Raw genomic sequence first — 21785 nt, 5'->3', positions numbered from 1 at the left:
GTTGGTCAGGGGTGGGTCATGATACGTGTATAAGGTGACGCCGGGTGTCGAGGGAGTAATGAGTAATGATTATAATTTTCTCAGTCGATTCCTGTTCCCTTTTGGTTGTCATTTCGTTTCTTATGGGTTTCAGACTCGGACAACATCCCCTCTATGAGACGGCCCAGGACTTAAATGAAGCGTAAGGAAGGTGTAAAGGGATAGAGAAGTCAAGGCAAAAGAGGGGAAATTACGGAAGAGTTCTGGGGAAGTGAAAAAAACTTTTTTTTCATTGGTTAGATTGTAGCTGTCAAGACAGAGATGAGACGCTAAAGAGTCCCAAAACTTAGCGGTGCAGGGAAAGAAACAGACATCGCAACGGACCACCCTTGAGTTGCTAAGGACCAAACAGCAAAAAAGTGACTCACTGGTTTTACTTAGCATTACGTGATCTGGTTGATGGGGTGGGGGACATACAGGCAGCCGGTGCTCGGGAGCAGAAACAGGAAACATATCTAAGTAGATGAGGGATGAGGAACCAACAGTACGGAGTAGGGCCAAAGGGCCAGGTTCTAGGGACGAACTGTGAGAAACCATAAGTTATATTGCTTTAGGCTGGCACCAGACATTTTTTTTTCTTTAGTCTTAAAAACGGCCCTTGTCCATGGTTGGTTGACTATTCCTATCCCTTGCTTGTGTCTGGAAATGTTTCTGTGGTTTCCACCATCTTGATCTAAGTCTTCGATTGTTACGCTCACTCTCGCCCTTATAATAAAGCCTCGCCAATTATCATCATCATCATACAAATGTAAATCTTAATCTTCATTACTGCCACGTACATAAGGCAAGGTCACAGTCATTACAAGTGATAGACGAGGGTCGGTAGGACGGCATTTGAGCACACGTACCCAGCGTTCCTCACTCCGCTTGCGACAGACCTTAATAGCCCAGACACAGTCTTAGTTACCTTCATTAAAGAGGAAGGCTGTGTACAGCCAGGTAGCGGATCTTGCAGCTTACTGTAGACACAATATCAGTTTTACAAACCAATTTTTACCTCTTTACACACACACACACACACACACACACACACACACACAAAGTTCAGGGGATGGGGACATCCACGTGTGCAGAGTTCTACCCGGAACGTTCAGATTTGTAATCACAAACAGGTGGACGACACAGACGGTACCAGATTAAAGAGAACTGCGTTACAGTGAGAGGATAGAGGCCATAGACTTGTCAGCCGTGGAAGAGAAGGGTGAGGCGTGACCTGATCACCAGCTTTGAGTCTTCGAACTACTTTGATGGCGTCAACAGTCAGGAGTTTGTTTATATATATATATATATATATATATTTTTTATATAAGAAAGATTCAAAGACAGGAAGAACCATTGATCATAACCGTCACCTTCCTTCCCGTCCCGTCCCGTCCCGTCCCGTCCCGTCCCGTCTCGTACAAATAAGTTATTACAACGAGTTGCTCAACGAACAGCAGCAGCAGCAGCTAGCTACCTCGGACGAGAGCACCCAAGCCGCTTATCTTTGACGGCCATAATATTAGACCCTGGCAGTTGATAGATTGGCTTGAAGGCCCGAATAACCAACCAGCCCAAGACACTTACTTATCTTTTAGAGGAGATTCAGACGGGCCTGTGGTGCGAGTTTGGAGGGAAGGAGTGAGGGAAAATTTCCAAAGGGATCCATTCGATACTGTATTTTTGAGATGCATCGTTTTAGTAAGGGAAAGTGGGGCGTGATGAGAGATGACGAGCACAGAAAATCAGATGAAATAAAGCGATGAACTAGTTAAAGTGAAAAGAATGGCTACCAAAAGGCAACTATGATGATTAACATGACTTCCTTTATAAACTTTTTCTGGTTATGATTCTCAATCTTGGTGCATAAACCTTAGGTTTGGAATACGTAGAACCGCAAATGAGATGAGAGGATTGTTTTGAAATTTTGGTTTCAAAAAAACAAAAGATAGAAAGTTCGTAATGTTGTCAATATCGTGTCTGGTGCTCGACTCTGCGTCATCATCATCTCCAACAAACAAACGAAGAAAAACAGCGGATATAGTGTGGGGAGACAACCTTACACGCATGACACTCGCGTCTGTTTACCTACGTGGATTACAAATGCCCCTGCCCAAGTAGGAAGGTTGTAAACTGCGAAAGAATGTGACCTGCACTTGTATAACTAGAACATCCATCGCCCAGCCGACGCTTGTGATCCCGCCTTCCTAAGGGAAGCCCCAGAACACACACGGAACATCGTAGTATGAAACCCACTCACTAAGAGTCTCATTGAAATTACGAAGCTACTGAAGCCTTGGCGAGACCATACAAGACTGGATGCAACTGATGCCATGCATATAGTAACTGTACCACAGGTGACCTCACGCCATACCTTCACATGACCCTTCTCTCTCTGTCCTTCTCTCTCTCTGTCTCCGTCTCTTTCTCTCTCTCTCTCTCTCTCTCTCTCTCTCTCTCTCTCTCTCTCTCTCTATATATATATATATATATATATATATATATATATATATATATATATATATATATATATATACATATATATATATATATATATGTTCCAGATACTGTGAACATTTTGAATTAAGACGAGATGTTTATAGAATTCATACCTGTTCGATACCCCTGTCCACTTGTTGTCACTCCATTTCTTTTAACTATGTATTTTTGTCGCGTCGTAAGTCTTTGGGCAGAAAGTATACACTAAACTTAATTATTGATTATTATTATCATTATCATATCTATCATCACTGTATACAGAGACCCGCCACAGACTGCTGTGCACACCCTTCACTGACAGAGATGCGGAACCTGCCAAAGGCTAAAGTACAGACACGCAAAGGAAAAAAAAGGAAAGCTATCATCTCGGCATCGGAGAGTCTGTCTGTCTCTTTCTCTTTGAGGCCGATCAGATAGACCTTAGTCCCTCCTTCCCGACTGACTGACGGCAGCCTGACGGTCAGTAAGGACAACAAACTAACGTCAAAGAGCGCAAGATAACCACCGACCTTCACTTCACCCCCCCCCCCCTCTTGTTATCAGGCATGGTCGTGCCTTCCCCCCGTAAAAAAAAAAATGTCGAGGAATTATTTGATCCCGACCCCTAAAACTTACTTGGCTTTGAGGACGCGATCATCAAAAGCCATACGTTTACAGTGTTTGCAGATCCAGTGGAGGTTGAGGAGTCATTCACTCAGCCAAAAAGACAAACTCACTGGACGCCCCCTAAAGCATTTAATCGTAAGTAATGAGGATTCATAAGAGACAAGTTAAACACAATTTAGAGTCTTTGAGTTCGTCACTGTCGACTTCCGTTCGCTATGAACGTCTCGTATCTACACGTCGACATGAGCTTTGTCCTTTCAGTGTTTTGCTTCTAATATCCGACTTGCTTGTGAGCTTATACCATACTCTTGAGAGTATGTAGGCGTCAGGTATGTATGTCTCCAAGTTTATGCCTACTGAATGTTACGGTGTTGTTTTGGGGATTGGTCAGCGTAGATCACAATAGACTTTGGGTTGTGAGAGGCCCTTAAGAGTACACTGATTTGAATCTAACATGTCTGTACCCACGTCTCTATATCATTATATAAAAGCAGCGTTCCGCTGCCCGAGTCGTCTCCGCTTGAAAGGGAGAATGCCATGAAGTCATCACAGATATTACTTATTTTGATCATAGTTTAAGAACACAGGGAAATAGCCCATCCAGCCTAAACCAACTCGTGATTTAGTATGTTGAACCACAGTTGCCGTCCTACGTCATGTAAGGGTTAGGATAAGAAACGGCTTTCCGTGTGACATGTTTTCAAAGGCCTTATTGTCTTACAGCAGTCAGAAAGTTTTGAGTCATTGATACAAAGAGGTTTTTTTTTTTCATAATTCGCTTTTCATATAATTTTCATTCGACGTGAAGATGGTCAAAAAAAAAGGGTCAAAGTGCACGCTGAATAAGTTTAACAAAAAACACCAACACTGGTTTGCGTGAGAACTTGTTCATACTTTTGGACATAGTGAGGGTCCATGGAGGATTTCCCCTGTCTGTACTTTTGGACATACTGAAGGGCCTTGGAAGGATCGTCAGGGGACGAAATGCAACTCTTGTGGGTGTACAGGTGTTTATGAAACGGGCGATCCTGTTGTGAATGGGAGACATGGACGGAAACATGTGTATACATACATACATACACACCGTAGCTTCGAAATTACGTGCGTTAGACTTTGCTCCGCGAGTCTTCTTCCTCTGTTGTACTTAAGATTGACTTAAAGCATTACTGTAGGATCGATTAAGACGATCATTTCTTCGTGATGATATCAGAGAGGCAGTAGTATCAGATATGGTCCATGCAGGAAAAATAATGGTTGAATTTAAACACCTTATGGTGTATAACCAGGCGAGTTTGACGAGTTGAAAATCAGTCATAGCGAGATATGGTTATTGATCAGTCACGGCGAGAGGCGGTTATTAATCAGTCACGGCGAGAGGCGGTTATTAATCAGTCACGGCGAGAGGCGGTTATTAATCAGTCACGGCGAGAGGCGGTTATTAATCACACTGTGTGAGATATCCTGCAGTTTAGAATGCGATCGAGAGCTGGAGGAACCACGTCGAGGAATGGTCATGAACACTCAGTTTAATCCCCCTCCCTTCCCCCCACTCTTCCCCTCACTCTTCCCCTCACTCTTCCCCTCACTCTTCCCCCCCCCCCTCCTTCGTGTCATTTCGACTTTCCTCACACAACCCCCCACCCCCGCCCCCCCTTTTTTTCCCCTCATCAGGGTTAATTGCCTCTGGGAAAAGTATGTCAAGGGCGAGGATGAGAAGAGCTTTATTGGCGTGGCTTACTGGAATGATGATGGGCCAACCAACCCCCCCAAAAGAAAAAGTTTTCTTTTTATCATCATCATCTCCATAAACGAGTTATTTATGAGGTGCCCCGCAGGGGGGGTTGTTAAGGTTAGCTGTGTGTTTTTGAATGGCTATTATATCTTTTTCTTTCATACTATTCGCCATTTCCCGCGATAGCGAGGTAGCGTTAAGAACAGAGGACTGAGCCTTTGAGGGAATATCCTCACCTGGCCCCCTTCTCTGTTCCTTCTTTTGAAAAAAAAAAAAAAAAAAATATATTTATATATATATATATATATATATATATATATATATATATATATATATATATATATATATATTTATATATATATATATATATATATATTTATTTATTTATTTTATCTGTTTATCTATTCATTTTCTGCCGAAGACCCTTTCTGAAAGGTGTGTGTGTGTGTGTGTGTGTGTGTGTGTGTGTGTTTTATTGTGATCACGCACAACTGATGCCCTTCGTCATTCGTCTGCCCATCCTCTGTAAACACCCGTCGTGCATTTTCGCCACTCGAGGTGCAAGGTCAAGTGTTTCTGGGGAGGGCAGGCATTTAAGACTTTATAGAAATGATGGGATACGAAAAGAAAAAAAAAAGTGAACTCAAATAATTCCCTCCAGCGTCCCCAATGCCCACCCTCCCTCTCCTGGAAGGGATGTGACGAGTTGACGACCTTGGGAAAGTTTTTTCTTTTTTTTATCTAGACTGACCTGCATGTCTACATGACATGTAAACAAACAAGAATTTTTACAGTGGCGTTCGTTTTCAAAGTGTGTGTGTGTGTGTGTGTGTGTGTGTGTGTGTGTGTGTGTGTGTGTCAAGAATTTTTACAGTGGCGTTCGTTTTCAAAGTGTGTGTTTGTGTGTGTGTGTGTGTGTGTGTGTGTGTGTGTGTGTGTGTTTCAGAATACGCAACTCAAACTACTGTGACGATTGGGATCCATAAAATGCAATGTTTGACTTTGCAGATATCGAAGATCGTGCTGTACAGAAGGGAGTTGTATGTTAAGTCAAAATCGAAAAGTCTCTTACATATTTAGAATGATGATCATGATGCTGTGTGTTAAGATAGGATGGAAATTAGACATCTACTGATTTATAATACCAGACAACCGAAGGTAGAATAGAACCAAACACTGACTAATAAACGCCAAATTAAAGATGATGCTACGAAAAGAGAAAGAAAAAAATCTATACCTTAATGTCTTTTATTTAAATTTTTGTTGTACCGAAAAGAATTACTTTTTTGTACAAAAGAAAAGTCTGTTTTATGTGCAAAAAAAAAGAATCGGTTTTATGTACAAGGAAAAGAATCGGTTTCATGTCAAAAAAAAAAAAGAAGAATCAGTTTTATGTAAAAAAAAAAAAAGAAAGAATGGTTTTTATGTGCGTCAGATATTGCTGGACACCGAAGGCATTTACAACTGTACGCCATATGGTTGTAAATTGAAAAAAACCGGCATTCCATCGACAAAGTATTATTCATATTCACCGAAAAATATATCATCTGTCGCCAGGGAAAAAATGTATTTCATGAAAACACACGACGTAAAAGCTGTAATATGAGTTTTTTCCAACATTTTTTGTGTCAAAATCGTTTTGCAATATATATATATATATATATATATATATATATATATATATATATATATATATATATATATATATATATGTGTGTGTGTGTGTGTGTGTGTGTGTGTGACGAGAGAGTAGTATTTAGAACCTGAATGGTGGAGTGGCTGAGTTCGTGTAAGTGAAAGGGTGGCTTCAGTGTGTGGTGAAGATCGAACACTATGCATTAACTGTGCACGGGTTCACGTATTGGACGTAGTACATGTAGGTGTGGGAGGACACACACACTTACACACACACACACACACACACACACACACACACACACACACCCCACGGTGGATGGGACTCAGCCGAGCCTCAGGGATCAGTCGGGTTACTTATGACGACTCAGCTTCAAGAGGATTACCCCGAAGAAGAGAAGGACTCCCCAGACACACAGGTGAAGCTCTGCCGTCTGTGGTGTGGTGTGGTGTTGGATATGTGCTAACATGAGCGTTACAGTTCGTCATATGCCTTCATCGAGGTGAAGGGGTTCAGGCTGCCTCTCTCTCTCTTTCCCTCTCTTCTCTCTCTCTCTCTCTCTCTCTCTCTCTCTCTCTCTCTCTCTCTCTCTCTCTCTCTCTCTCTCTCTCTCTCTCTCTCTCTCTCTGTGTGTGTGTGTGTGTGTGTGTGTGTGTGTGACCCAGATCAAAGTGCTCGCCTTGTGCCCCTGTGGGTCTCTGGCCTGTGATGCTGTTATCAAGCTTTGGCCGAGGCTATTAACCAGTCTGCCGCCCCATCCTTATCTCCGTCATCATCCCCACAACAACCTAGCTGCTCCCTCTCCCTCCTCCAAGCCAACCCGGCCAACCCCACACCTCCCATCACCCTCCCAAACCTCCTGAAAACCGCTGCATCTCTCCCAACCTCCTCCTCCTCTCCCCGAGCTCTGGTGGGTTCGGGAGAGAAGGGGAGAGGAACGCCAAGTGAGAGTCATACAGCGCAGCTTCCGATGATGATCACGAGAGGTGAATACGTTTGAAGAAATTTAACTTATTACTTTTTCTTCCCCCCCCCCCCCCCACACACACACACACACACACACACACACACACACACTCGTGTGAGTCATTTATTCATGACGAGTGCATGAATCACGCCTTCAAAGGCTTTCAGAAGCTCTTTTTGACTCATGCGACATTCTTTTATTTTCTCATAGTTGATGCTTATGTGGCTTCAGTTGATTTCTCTGCTTTTGCTGAAAGTCTCTGAGGGTGATTAGCTTCTGTATATGATTAGCTTCCAGCAAAGTTTTGCTTCGCAGCGCAAGGTATGCGACACACGTTCGTTCGTACTAGTATACAGACGAATTCATTCGTGGCATTCGAGGTAGAATTTGTAAAGTTAGGTTTCGCACCACCACCACCCCTTTGCCCTCCGTCTCTACCTAATCAAAAGGACGTGCTGTATAAAAGACGGCGGGGCGTGCGTTGCGCCTTGTCTCAGAGAGAGGCTGCCTGGGCTTCTACGCGTGGCAAAACGTCAGAAGGATATTATTATTCCCTCTCACTGTCGGGATGGCAGCACGAGGCAGGAGCGAACCGATACAGTCCTCTGTGATCTCTGGGTCTACAATCCTCTGAGGGATCATTGTGCATCACGTCCTTCCCTCCCCTCCGCCTGGACTCACTCTAGGTTCGGTACCGAGTTGTTTGGGTGCTTCATGGGCAGGGGTCATTCTGAGTCCGTTCGTTTACACTGGATGCCATTAGTGAGTGACGTCATGTTTTGCCTGCCTTTGCCCGATTGACGTGACGTGGATAATGACTCCGAGGTGTTACATTCCAAAAGCGTTCCGGTGATGGAGAACGTGCGGTCGTTCCGAAAGCGTCTCGAACTCAGCATCGAATTTGAGGTCTCGTCGCGAGGCCGGCGTTCTAAGTAGTCCCAAAAGTTTTAGGTACGTCGAGGCGAAGAAAGAAAATAATCACTAAATAAATCAATGAATCTACAGTGAAGGCCGAGAAATTCTGAGTCGCATAATGATCTAACCTCTTTATAATCACCTCAGTTGAATGGCGGACACTGGAATGAACCATGAACATCAATACTGACAACACTGCAAATATGTATGTATATAAGACCTAGGAACGGCGCCCCTGCACTTTTTGTGTAGGTAAGTGGCAGCCACGTTAACTTGGCTGTAGTACTTCACTGCGAAGTCCATTAAAATGCTGTCACACACACACACACACACACACACACACACACACACACACACACACACACACACACACACACTGTGCTAAGCGGAAATTGCTCTGGGCTCTTCGAGTCGACAACAACGAGAGCGGAGAGAGAGAGAGAGAGAGAGAGAGAGAGAGAGAGAGAGAGAGAGAGAGAGAGAGAGAGAGAGCCGTCAGAGGAGACCTAAAACCAAAAAGAGGAGTACCCGCTAAAGGCTGGCTGATCGCGAGGAATCATGCTCCTTCCGCCATATCTTGTCTTGAGCTTCTGTGACTTGATATCATTTTACGTAAGCGTTACCGGGAAGATGGCCGACTCGTACCCTAGTAAGTCAGGTGGGTTTACGAGCGCACAGTGTGTATGGGAGAGGGATAACAGAAGACCCGAGGGTCTGCGACGAGGGGTAAAGTACTCGAGAACAGATGCTAACGGCATGATGTTTTTTTTTTTTCCAATCTATCTCTTACAGCAGGGGATATGATACTAATGACGGAGGCTTAGACATGAGAGGTTCTACCAATACTCTAGTCTCAGCGGCCGATCCAAGTTAAAAGGTTTTCCCCCAGGTGTACTGGACAGGTCCTAATGTTGGGTGTGGATTTAAAGGGGCTCTGCCAGCCTCTCAAGAGTTGATTGACTTCCTGAAGAAGGAACTCGACCTCGAGATCATGAATAAGGTATTAACCCGGGGGAGCAGGGGAACGAACAACCATATGTATGGAATCCTGGAAACTGATGCGAGAGGTTTTACGGTTTGTGTAATTGGTTATATTGCTGTTCCTGACGCTGTTGTTTTCGGTGCTTGGTTCTCCATCTGGTTGCAAATGCTACTGTTGCTTCGGTTGCTGTTCCTTCCAGTGGTGGTGATCTGGTATTGTTGCTTCGTACTGTTACTCCGGTTTCTATGGCTGCCGTCACTATTCTCTATGCACCTTATCTTTTTTTCTTTTTTTGGCTTATTTTTCTGTTCCTGCACTGCTGTGTTGGGCCTTGCTACTTCTCTTGTTGCTACTGATGAGGAGAGTGAAGCTGTTCCTTTTGCCGTTGCTACGCCTGTTGTTATTGACGTTAATGACGATGATAAAGATGTTTCTCTCCTGTTGCTTGTGTTGCCTGTGCTACTGTTGCTGCTGATGATGATGCTACTGCTGTTGCTTATGTTGCTTGTACTGTTGTGTGTGCTTGTGCTGATCATAACAATCCTTTTCGTAACGCTGCAGCATTTGTTTCTGCTGCAGTGGATTACGCTCGGAATGATTTCTTTATTCTCATTCTCGATGATAAGAATAAGAGCGAAGAAATTATCCAGAACTCCTCTAGTGTTTGTTGAAATGACTCTTAGAAATGGAATGTTTATGGGAAAACGGGGAAAGGAAGGAATTGGAGTCCATCACTTCGCTGATAGAAAGAAATAAAACTGGTTTCACAACGGTCAATCTTCGAGAGGTTCGTCTCCTCAAAGTGAGTATGGGAAGCAGCTGCCAGAGTCACAGGTCCAGTCCTTGATGACAGGGACGCTTCCGAACACCTCACGAGAACAGTGGCCAAATCAATACCCATAGAACAGGGTGAGGGGAAGCAACGCTTCTGATTGGAGAAAGGTGATACCAGGAGAACTAATGATTGAGGCTTTTGGTTCCACCCTGGTTAATAAAGAGGTGGAGGATGAGCCACCCCAGGCGTAATAGAGTAATTCCAAGTGACATTTATGACCATCGGGGGCTGTCACTCCGCTTTATGGTCGCTATAAACAACACTGCCTCTTCCCAGGGCGGACCTCATCTCCCCTCCCTCCTCCAAAGTCCCGATACATATTTGATATTCTGTGTACTCTCTCTCTCTCTCTCTCTCTCTCTCTCTCTCTCTCTCTCTCTCTCTCTCTCTCTCTCTCTCTCTCTCTCTCTCTTCCAAAATACTGAAGAGCATTGAAGTTTAGCGGAGCTGCTGACATGCCACTCGCCCACATGAAGATTCCTCGTCTTTTGTGTTACGCGCCACGAAAGATACCTGAAGAGTGTCGTGGTCTGCATACGTTACCAGCTTCATGACTAGAGTTCTTTGGCTGCACATACTAAACGATTGGACTCTGCATAGCGTGTCAGCACTACGCCAAAAGGTCTCTTTCAAACAGTGTAACTTTTTGACTCTTTATGAAGTGTTTAGAATTATTAATCTGAATTGTTTTATGCTTATTAATCCGTGCCGAGGGACGTAAAGTTAAGCCAATTAAAGACTCCGACACTCCATTTTGACTGAACTCCTTTAACTCCATTTTGAGCGAGCCATCGGGATTTTAATACCAGAATTTTTGTGCATCTAGAAACTGCGTTGACGTGGAACTTATTCGTCTCCAAGATTATGGATAAGTCTGAGTTTTCCCACAGCGAAGTAATTTGCCCTGAAAAGTCTGAAGATGGTATTTGGGTCTGAATCTCTACCTTGGGGCTGGGAAAACCACTCCCAGTGATAAGCATTATTGTGGACTTGAAAATCATTACTACCGAAGCTTTGACGACTCCTACACAGACCCGGCGTTGTACTTCCACAAAGAACATTCCTGGTTCGTACCTCTTCCCTTGGTTTGTGTGTGTGTGTGTGTGTGTGTGTGTGTGTGTGTGTGTGTGTGTGTGTGTGTGTATGTGTGTGTGTGTGGAGGGGGAGGGGGGAGGGCATTACCCAACCCTTGTAGCTGCCACACTGTATCCCTGAGTGACAGCCCCCAGTGTTGGTCGAATTCCATTCTATGAAGAGACGATTGACGCAAGCAACCCCTTAAGCAGGAGCCAAAGTGTGTGTGTGTGTGTGTGTGTGTGTGTGTGTGTGTGTGTGTGTGTGTGTAATAGTTTTTTTTACGAGGGTTAAGGTATCACCTGTCGAACCCCGGCCTCGGAGGGATTCGAACTACGCCTGAGAGAGAGATCTCCCTCTCTTGTTTATTGATGGTTAAAGACTCCCCCATCCCCTTGTTGTGTACTACGCAGAGAGGCAAGCCAGTTCGAGCCCTGGGCCTTCATGCTATACCCAGCATCCTTCTCCCGTTAGGGTGAGCTGCGCAGGGGTCAGCTGACAGTGACGTAAGGAGGGTCAGGTGGCACTGACGTAGGCAAAAGGGGGGTCAGCTGACACCCAGGCGGTGGTAAAGTTTGTTTACCCGTTACAGCTGACGGGTGGCAGTGCGCCAGCCCAGACCTGTCCACTTACCTACCACCTAACCCACCTACCTACCGACCAACCACCACCTGCATGACGTCATGCTGACCCACATGCATCGAGTGTCACCATTTGAATTTATCGGTTTAGACCACTGCGAAGCATCACGCTCCATTTTCTTTGCTTGCTTGCAGTTCGTACGTTTTCTATGTCCCCTGTTGGCCTGGATTCTTTTGCAGGGATCTCTCTCTCTCTCTCTCTCTCTCTCTCTCTCTCTCTCTCTCTCTCTCTCTCTCTCTCTCTCTCTCTCTCTCTCTCTCTCTCTTCCCCTCCCCCCTTTTTTTTTCAATTCGGTAATTTCTGCTTATGCTTTGACTAACTGGTTTGTGCTGGAGGCGTGTGATTTGAGCGATGAAATGATTTGGTTACTTTCCCCTCACGAATATTACTTATTTCTCTCTGTCACGAAGTACGAAAGATCCGTCGTGTACTTGAATAATGGGACAGACGTAAATGTGTGAATGCATCTTGTGTATGGCCTGCAAACACCTGATATCTTAGATGCTATGCCGTTAGCCTGCAAACACCTGATATCTTGGAAAATTCGTCTATGGTTCTGCAGACACACGATATCTTATATATTTATTCTGTCTCTCGTCAACAAAGAACAAATATCTTGAATATTCTGTCTTTGGCTTATACCTGATGTCTTAGATGTTTTCGTCTTTGGTCTACAGACTCCTGACATTTTCACCACATTTTGTCTCTTGTGTTGGTAACAGTGAGTTATCCTGATCGTGTGAACGTGAATCGATTCTAAGGTATATTGCAGTTCCTTACGAGGTCGGTGGCAGAATCCTCTTGTCTGGATCAAGGAGCTCTATGACTTCACACCTGTGTAATCATCCCTGCCTATTCCATCATAGCTATCAAGAGAGGCCTAGTGCATTTTTCCTGTGAGAAACGGGAACCCATTCTAACACAGATTTCGAACCTAGATTGTAAAATGTATGAAGGTTACTAAAATCATGTTAACTTATTAACATTACAATCATATAACGTGATAGAATTATTTTAACTTTTTAAAATTACGATCATATAACGTTATAAAATCATTTGAACTTTTAACACATTTCCTCTCTCTTCCTCTGCGGTTAGCGCTACGCGATAGCCCAGTCTGGTAGCAAAATCACGCAGTAGGTGCTCGTAGGTGCGTAGACACTCTCTCTCTCTCTCTCTCTCTCTCTCTCTCTCTCTCTCTCTCTCTCTCTCTCACACACACACACACACACACACACACACACACACACAAACACAAACACACACACAAACACACACACACACAAAGGTAATATATAATTCTGTATCAGTTATACTAATTTAGATACATTTTTGTCGACTTCCTCAAATTCAATGAGCAAAATGCGAACAGATTTGCTCGCTACTCGGTGCTTCGCTTGACCATCTTATCATGTAATGAATAAATTATGAAAAGTGAATGCGACAGCACGACCTCTTGAGTGCGACGGTACGACCCTTGAGCACGACGGTACGACGCTTTGAGCACGACGGTATGATCCCTTGAGCACGACGGTACGACCCCTTAAGGACGACGGTACGACCCCTTAAGCACGACGGTGCGACCCCTTGAATACGACGGTACGACCCCTTGAGCACGACGCGTCGGTACGACTCCCTGAGTGCTTGAAGTGTGTGTGTGTGTGTGTGTGTGTGTGTGTGTGTGTGAGCGAGTCCTGAAGTGTCTCAGAGAACACTCTCAAGAATCGAGTCGGGTTCAACTGCTCTCAATCCAAGAAGATTAGAGTCTCTAGACTCGGGTCAGGGTCGTCTCCAGTCTCGCGGGTTGAAGTGCCGCGCGTGCTCGTGTGCAGTAATGCATTTTCACTGTAATCAACTCCGTCCCCTGAGCCTATTCAATAGCAACCTCGTGAGCTGCAGCGTAGAGAAGTAAGTATTCCGCACCTCAGGCGAGGCGCTGGAGAGTGTCGTGGTTTCCTCAGCACTCAGTGGGGAGGAGGGAAAGGGTCGTCTCGTCACAAAGAGGCCTCTAGAGATCCAGATCTGTGCAGAATATCTGCCATGACAGTGCTCATGCGATATCCAAACCATCGACCCATATACCGAACAGAACGAATGTTTTTTCCATTGTCGGATGCGTTATTAGTCTCCTATTTACGAAACGTAGCGGATCCGCATACCCGACGGAGGTCTGGTATTATTGGTGATATGTTTGCACAGCTTTGTGTATCGTCTTGGAGTGTCAGCAGATACGTATTTGCGAGGAAGTCGCCATAGTTCGTGCTGGGGTTGAACGTCGCCACTCACAGAATCCCAGGCTCCTTACGTTTATTTTCCCTGCAGGGGGAGAGGTCGATCTCCATCCATGATCAATAAATGTTGGTAGATTAAAGCACTGTTGTGTTTCTGTGTTCTTCACATTCAAGTACAACATCACGAAAGCGGCGACTCACTCACTCACCACATAAGCACTCGCCAGAGGCGGCGTAACAAAGCAATCAGGCTCGGAAGAAAACATCTTTTTGACTCACCATGTCAGGAGCGGCGGGGCTGAGGGGTCAAAAGGTCAAGCGCTTAAACAAATATCACAGGTCACACGAGTGGTGTCTTGACTCCTCGTCACCGCAGGTGGACGGACACGAACCCCAGGCGAAGACGCGCGAGGACCTGGCCAAAGGACGTTGAAGGCTGGCGGCGGTGGTGAGGGTGGTAGAGCGGAGTAACCTTAGGAAGGGACGTATTGAGGGAGGCGATCCAGGTACTGGAGGGAAGGAGAGGGAAGTGTGGAGGCTGCCGTCCAGGCAGGTGGAGGGAGGTGATGTGTCACTGTGTGCGTGAGAGAGAGAGGGAGAGAGAGAGAGGGCGAGAGAGAGATGAGAGAGGGAAAGGGAGAGCGAATGAGAGAGAGAGAGAGAGAGAAAGGGAGAGAGAGAGAGAGAGAGAGAAAGAGAGGGCGGGCGGCAGGACAAGGGGACGCCTTCGGGTGGCTGGCAGATGACACCCGAGTCTCCCCGGGCTGGCTCGACTGACTGATGGAGGGAGTCTGTAGGGGTCCTACCTACCGGCCAATGATTACCCCAGGAAAAGTTACAGCTGGTTATATGCTGCGGCCACTCTCCCAGCCAATACCGCCTGTATAAATAACGGCTGCCAAACGTATGGTCGGTCGGACTTCGCCTGCGTCAAAGTGTTATTCGTGGTGGGGGCGACCGACCCCCCCCTAGCTGGCCCAGGTCCCGTCGGTAATTTAGAGGTGTCTTCGATTATTGATATTACAGTACGGTGGGGGGTCGAGCGGCGCTGTGAAACGGTTACACCGGTCTGAAGTAGAGTCGTGGGTGGTTTAGACTATTAGGTAAATGAAATATGTGGCGGGTCATGATCATGACGTCATGTTAACTGTCAGGCGAAAGGGGGGAGGAGGAGGGAGGAAGGGAGAGGGGAGGAGGTAGATGATGGGATTGGGGGTATGTTAGGCCAGTGGCACCCCCTCCCTCCCCCTCCTCCTCCTCCTCCTCCTCCTCCTCCTCCTCAACGGTTTGTCCGAAGCCATGTTGGACCCCCGGCCCTGACCACCCACCATACCTTCTCGCCTTACCGCCCCACGCTCGACCACCGACCAGGGGGAAGACTTGAAGACATACAGTAGCCACGTGTACGTGGAAGGACATGTATCCTGAGGATGTGTGCGAGCCATGAGGCCAATACGAGGTAGTTGACGAACGAAGCCTTTGTTACGGTGACCGACCCCCCACCACCTTCCCCCCCTCCCCAAGTGACGTCCGGCACGAGGCATCAAGACTTATGATCCCCCTCTCTGACAGGGGCTAAAGGCTCCCAACCCCCCGCCCCACACCGACCCATCATCCCCTACCACAACCACCACCTCTACCACAGCCGTTGTCGTCGCGCTACTGTCCCTGCTGCCTCCTCGTCCACTTCCACCTTGAACTCCAATTCAACCTCCCTCTCTTTGACCTCCACCTTCACTACCACCACCGCTTACCATAGCCAGACCAGCAGGAGCCTCGTCATCACCCCCGCCTCACCAGTTCGCTCCTTCCTCGTGGTACCTCCCTGATATCCTGCATAGCCTCGCCTCGATCCCAGAAAGAGAAATAAATCAGTCTAGGACTTAGTTTCGAACGCTGACTTGCATCCTCGATGATTGGAGGAGGGTTCATCCAGTGCCACCGGGTCCATACTGTCTCAAGGTTCACAGTACGGCAGGGGTAAGACCATTGCTCTCTCGCTGAGGCACCGCCTGCGGCTCTCCGTTGCCCTTCAGGATAGGTAGGATCCTGTGCACGATGAACTCGCAGCTCTTGCAGCAAAAACCATCGTCGAGGTGGAGCACCCTGTGTATCCACCCCCGTGTGCCTCCGCCACTATCCATCCACACACACACACACACACACACTGTTGTGTATATCCCCTTCGCCCAGGCTGTATGGATATTGACCAGGCCACTTTTTTTTCTAAATCGATTGTTTGAATAATCCCCGACGAAATTTATATTACATCCACCGAGACTCGGGTAAGGATCATTCTCGCCGAATCCTGAAAGTGGAGAATTTGAACTGCAGCATCCATATGATATATATATATATATATATATATATATATATATATATATATATATATATATATATATATATATATATATATATATATACTCTCTGGTATTTCCTGGCTATATTTGATACCGGTGATGGTACGATCCTTGCCTCTCAAAATATGCTGATGCTCAGTAATAAGGTTTGGTACGCCTGCCTGTGTCGTAGGAGGGATAGCAGGAGCGGGGGATAATGCACACATAGCCTGGATACGTTTTTCCCGTCCGTTAAGATGACAAAGTTTAACCTCGATGTGGACGCGATTAATGCGACGGCTCGACGTCAAAAACTTGAGTTCGGCGGCTTCACCCGTGAGTGCGTTCGATGACTTAATCCTTGAGTGCATAGGAGAATTATAGTTATCTTCTTAATCGTACTCAGAGGGTTCAGTTGTCGCACTCAAGGGGTTACGTTTGAGTATTAAAGGGGTTAAGTCGTCGTATTTAAGGCGATAAGTCGTCGTGTTTAAGGCGTTAAGTCGTCGGACTTAAGGGGTTTAAAGTCGTCGGATTTAAGGGTTTAAGTCATCGTAGTGCGAGGGTCAAGTCGTCGGTCTCAAGGGAATGAGCCCGTAGAAATCCTTAGAAAGACGCGTTGTTGATAGCATTAGATATAGCCCATATAGGAAGCAAGGCAGATGGTAGGTTGGTGAGGATCATATATAGTGGAGAGTACGAGGAGAGATGCTACAGAGGATGAAAAGATTAGGTAGACACTGTGAGTAGATGAATTGTTTAGGGTCACAGGTATTTCAGATGATATCAGAAGCATGCATGATTCGTAATCGTGTGTCATGGAAACGTTTTGTACGAGAAGCCTCAAATGGCAGTAGGGACGTTAATCACTTTGTGGTTAATCATCTTAATTACATAGTGTGGAAAATGAATAAGCGCATATATTTGCGTGAAAGCCGTTGTTTGATTTTGCACACTGGATATAAGACAAAGAATGTGCCTGTGTGTCTGTGTGTGTGTGTGTGTGTGTGTGTGTGTGTGTGTGTGTGTAAGTATGAATGTGTTCAATGAGTCTGTATGGACTTGATACACGTAATATAGAAAAGATTTTCTTGAACTGAAGATGAGAGAGAGAGAGAGAGAGAGAGAGAGAGAGAGAGAGAGAGAGAGAGAGAGAGAGAGAGAGAGAGGACAGAACCCCTCAGTTCCTTCCGATTGGCCGGTCGTACACGTTCACTGTTGTTGCACATTCGCATCAAGTCGCTGCTATCTGTATGTGTGAATGTGGAGAGGAACCACGAACGTAATTCGTCCCATCACCAGTCGACGTCACCATATAGCCAGGGTTGAGAGTGGGACTTTGCTGATTAGTATTCGCTCTACCGAGTTGTGCTGCATCTGGAACCCGAACTACCCCATGGGGGTGAACACCCCGTACTACACCAGGGGGTGAACACCCTGTACTACTTCAGGGAGGGAGGGTGTGAACACCCCGCACTACCCCAGTGGGATGAACACCCCGTATTACACGGGGGGGGGGGGGTTAAACAGCCCGTACTACATCAGGGGGTGAGCACCTTTTGCTCTACCTTAAGGGGGGGTGAACACCCCGTACTATCCCAGGGAGTGAACATCCCGTACTACCCCGGGGGCTGAACACGTTCTCTCGCCACATCACAACAGTCTTATACTCCGGTGTATACACCTAGTCAGAGCTACGTTATCAAACGTTGTGATGTTCCCTACGGTAATATCCGTTCGGCTGGAGTCCGTTCTCCTCCTCCTACAGCCTGTGTGAGGAGACGGGCTGGTAAAGGGATGCATCGTCAGCTCCACAGTCGAGGCATTAGAGAGCGCAAGCTGCTGCTGACAGTGTTAAAGCCGTGAGTTCATATCTCTTGGGTACATTCGTCGTTGTTACTGATAGATTCCCCATCTCCACCTGGCACGGGCCCCACGTCTTGCGAATGGTGAGTCTGAGTCTATATATATATATATATATATATATATATATATATATATGTGTGTGTGTGTGTGTGTGTGTGTGTGTGTGTGTGTAAATTTCATACATATCCGCCATTTCCCGCGTTAGTGAGGTAGCGTTGTTAAGAACAGAGGACTGAGCCTTAGGGGGAACATCCTCACTCGACCCTCTTCTTTGCTCCTTCTTTTGGAAAATCAAAAACGAGAGGGGAGGATTTCCAGCCTACCGCTCCCTCCCCTTTTACCTGCCTTCTACGACACGCAGGGAATACGTGGGAAGTATTCTTTCTCCCCTATCCACAGGGATATATACATATATATATATATATATATATATATATATATATATATATATATATATATATATATATATATATATGATATATATATATATTTCTGTAAGTTCACGAGGAAATGAAACGCGATAAGGTCCCAAGTGCACTTTCGTGTAATAATCACATCATCAGGGGAGATACAAGAAAGAAATATAGGTCAGTTGATATACAACGGAGAGACATGTGTGTGTGTGTGTGTGTGTGTGTGTGTGTGGTAATAATCACCGTTGGGAGAGCGGGATCCGAACCCAGGTCCATTGTTTTTCCCACCTCCTGCCGCTCCATCTTCTGGAAGAAGTTACTTTAGCATCATTTTCTCTTTTGTCTCTCCTGTTTTTATTTTTCGAGTCTGCCCACCGTACGCATCAGCATATGAAGACGAGACCCTCATTCACCAGTGGATCCCACAATTGGCGCTCAGTGTCCCTCCGAAGGTCCACCACCGTAAAAGTGATGATTAGAAGAGTGAATGAATGGGTAACTCGAGACTGTGTCTGCCCGCTCGTGGCAAGAGGGCACGTGATTCACGAGAGAGAGAGAGAGAGAGAGAGAGAGAGAGAGAGAGAGAGAGAGAGAGAGAGAGAGAGAGAGAGCACTCTTTTTTTTTTCTAATTGGGTTCAGGTTGTCGCGCACTTCAGATATCGCCTGTTATATACCACATTCAACTTTCGCCAAGGAGTCTATTCTTAGCCCAGTGGTCCTTGTGCTAAAGTGTATGTATCTCTGCCCTACTTGGTGTCTGGGACGCCCAATCACAAGGTACAAGCCTCACTCACACACACACACACACACACACACACACACACACACACACACACACACACACACACACACACACACGCACATTCCAGTAGAATGAAGACTGTCTTTGAAAGGGTCAGAGTGATTCAGATACATTGGAAGGAGTTAGGTAAAAGGGACATTGCAGGTGGACTGAGTAAGGCATTTGTGGCGTTAAAGGCATTGTCTGGGACTGGAAAACGCTCGGTAAACCATTATGAGAAGTGGAAAAAAAAATAAGAAACCCTGGAATGACTAATGGTGATGACTTCTAAGATACGAAAAACAATGCCTGAGCCGTATATGATAAAGGTAATGGAACATTAGGTTTGGTTGCTAAATGTACATAACCGTAAAACTCGTTACAGCACCCTGGTCACAACCTCTGTTGGCTTATGCTGTTCAGATCTGGTCACCCTACATGATCAGAGATACGGGGAAATCAGAACGAATTCATAGCGGAGCAACAAGTCCAATTTTGCCTCCCAGAAATAAGCCTTATAAAAACCAGGAGCCCTAGAATCATTCTCTCTAATACTGAGACGCCGAAGAGATCAAAAGAGACGTTTCCAGAATATTAGATCCTATGGCGAACACAAAAGTTGTCTTGGGTTAGAACCAGAAACAGCGGAATGAGATTAACAGGAAATGAGGTGAAGAAGTAATGTAGGGCGAAGATTTCCTCCACTGTCGTCGAATCGTTGACCACCGGAATAGATTATGCTTTCCGAGGTCTCCCACCTTCTTGATTCCTTTCCCACAACTTCCCCTCCACCACAGACGACACTTCGAGCAAGATGATATTACTGTCTTCTCTCTATGAATATAATGTTCCTCCATCGCTTCCTCATTAATCATTATCAACGTGAGCCTTTTTTTTTAAATATTTTGATTCTTATTTTAGATGGATTGACTCGATATCTCTTTTCTTTCACTTCCAAAATTCGTGGCAAAGTCCGAGTTTACGAAGTGTGAAATATATTCCTTTTTTTTTCCTTCCTGTTATATGTTCTGTACCGAGAGCCCTCCGGTAGTAGACTCTCTCTCTCTCTCTCTCTCTCTCTCTCTCTCTCTCTCTCTCTCTCTCTCTCTCTCTCTCTCTCTCTGTTCAGTAAAGAGATGGTGACTTTCACGCAAAGGTTCCAAGTTGGGAGATCACGAAAACGGGAGATTTTAGTTGAATGGACCGTGTGAATCGCTTCTGGCCATTACTCAAGCGGAAGGTCTTTCCAGTACAAGGGAGAATACGAAGAAAAGTGCGTTCCGGAAGATCTGTTTAGTATACTTATGCATGAGGAGATGATCGCTCGGAGGACGCTGGCAGGAGATCTCCAGGAGAACTGGAAGCGTGGCAACAGACCACAAGACACGAACGCCAGGACGCTGCTGCCGAAGGCCAACTGGACGTCCCTCACTGCTGATGACAGCTCATGTTCGTCCTGGTCACTAGATTCATCTTTAAAAATCAGCTAAAAACGTTGCTCAGAAGACGAGAGTGCGTATATTTGTTTCATCACAGAGCTGAATTGCATTCACGTTTCGGTAATTCAGTCAATGTAGATAAATGAGAGCAATCAAGAATGGCAGTGAATATTGGTAAAAAACAAAGTGTCCGACGTCGACAACGCCAAATGCGACGGCGTTCATTTTGTAAGCACTTGAGGGATGACAACAATAAAGGGAGATTTCTTTTTTAACTTTTGTCCTTTGGCCGGAGAGCGAGAGCGACCTCGACTGAATGCGTGAGTGTCCCTCCGCCCGGTGGGGGAAACCAGGTGTGTCTGCTTCAGGCAACATTCAAGGGAGATATGTTTATACTTTTATTTCCAGCTTCCAGAGACCGCCAGAGCTGATTATTCTCTCTCGTCTTTATCTTAACTCGGTTCTCCGGTCCTTTTTTCTTTTTTTTAGTATATTCTGTTTCTGAGATTTCTTTCTCTTTCTTTCTAGTTGTATGTAGACGAAGGGTTTGAATAATCATAGCGTGGGTGAAGGATACAGTGACAGAAGGATGCCCCCATGGAGAAGTCTTTTCATTTAGGTTCTCAAAAACTATGATGGACTCGTCTTACAGGTGATGTGTGTAGATGATTAGCGCCATTATGACCATAAATGTGCTACCTCGTAAACGTACCCACACACAGAAAAGAGAACCTTTTATTTTTTTTTGCCATTTTCGTTATTTGACGTCATGTAAACCGCACGAGCCAATTGGTAGAAATTCATCCATA

At 45.6% G+C, this 21785-nt stretch overlaps 1 protein-coding gene across 1 annotated transcript in view; it reads right to left on the bottom strand.

The window, feature by feature from the left end:
• The window catches only part of LOC139760596 (troponin C-like), a 47884-nt gene extending 32654 nt beyond the window's left edge, over window positions 1-15230 (bottom strand). Inside the window, exon 1 of the mRNA XM_071683976.1 lies at window positions 14417-15230. Coding sequence (XP_071540077.1) covers window positions 14417-14419 — 3 coding nt within the window. The 5' untranslated portion in view covers window positions 14420-15230. The remainder of the gene's footprint in view (window positions 1-14416) is intronic.
• Between the last annotated feature and the right edge of the window lie 6555 nt (window positions 15231-21785).

The sequence above is a fragment of the Panulirus ornatus genome, chromosome 37 (genome assembly GCF_036320965.1).
Source record: "Panulirus ornatus isolate Po-2019 chromosome 37, ASM3632096v1, whole genome shotgun sequence".
Classification (NCBI taxonomy): domain Eukaryota; kingdom Metazoa; phylum Arthropoda; class Malacostraca; order Decapoda; family Palinuridae; genus Panulirus; species Panulirus ornatus.
Note: the sequence above shows the minus strand (reverse complement) of the source record. Positions and strands in the feature narration are given on the sequence as shown.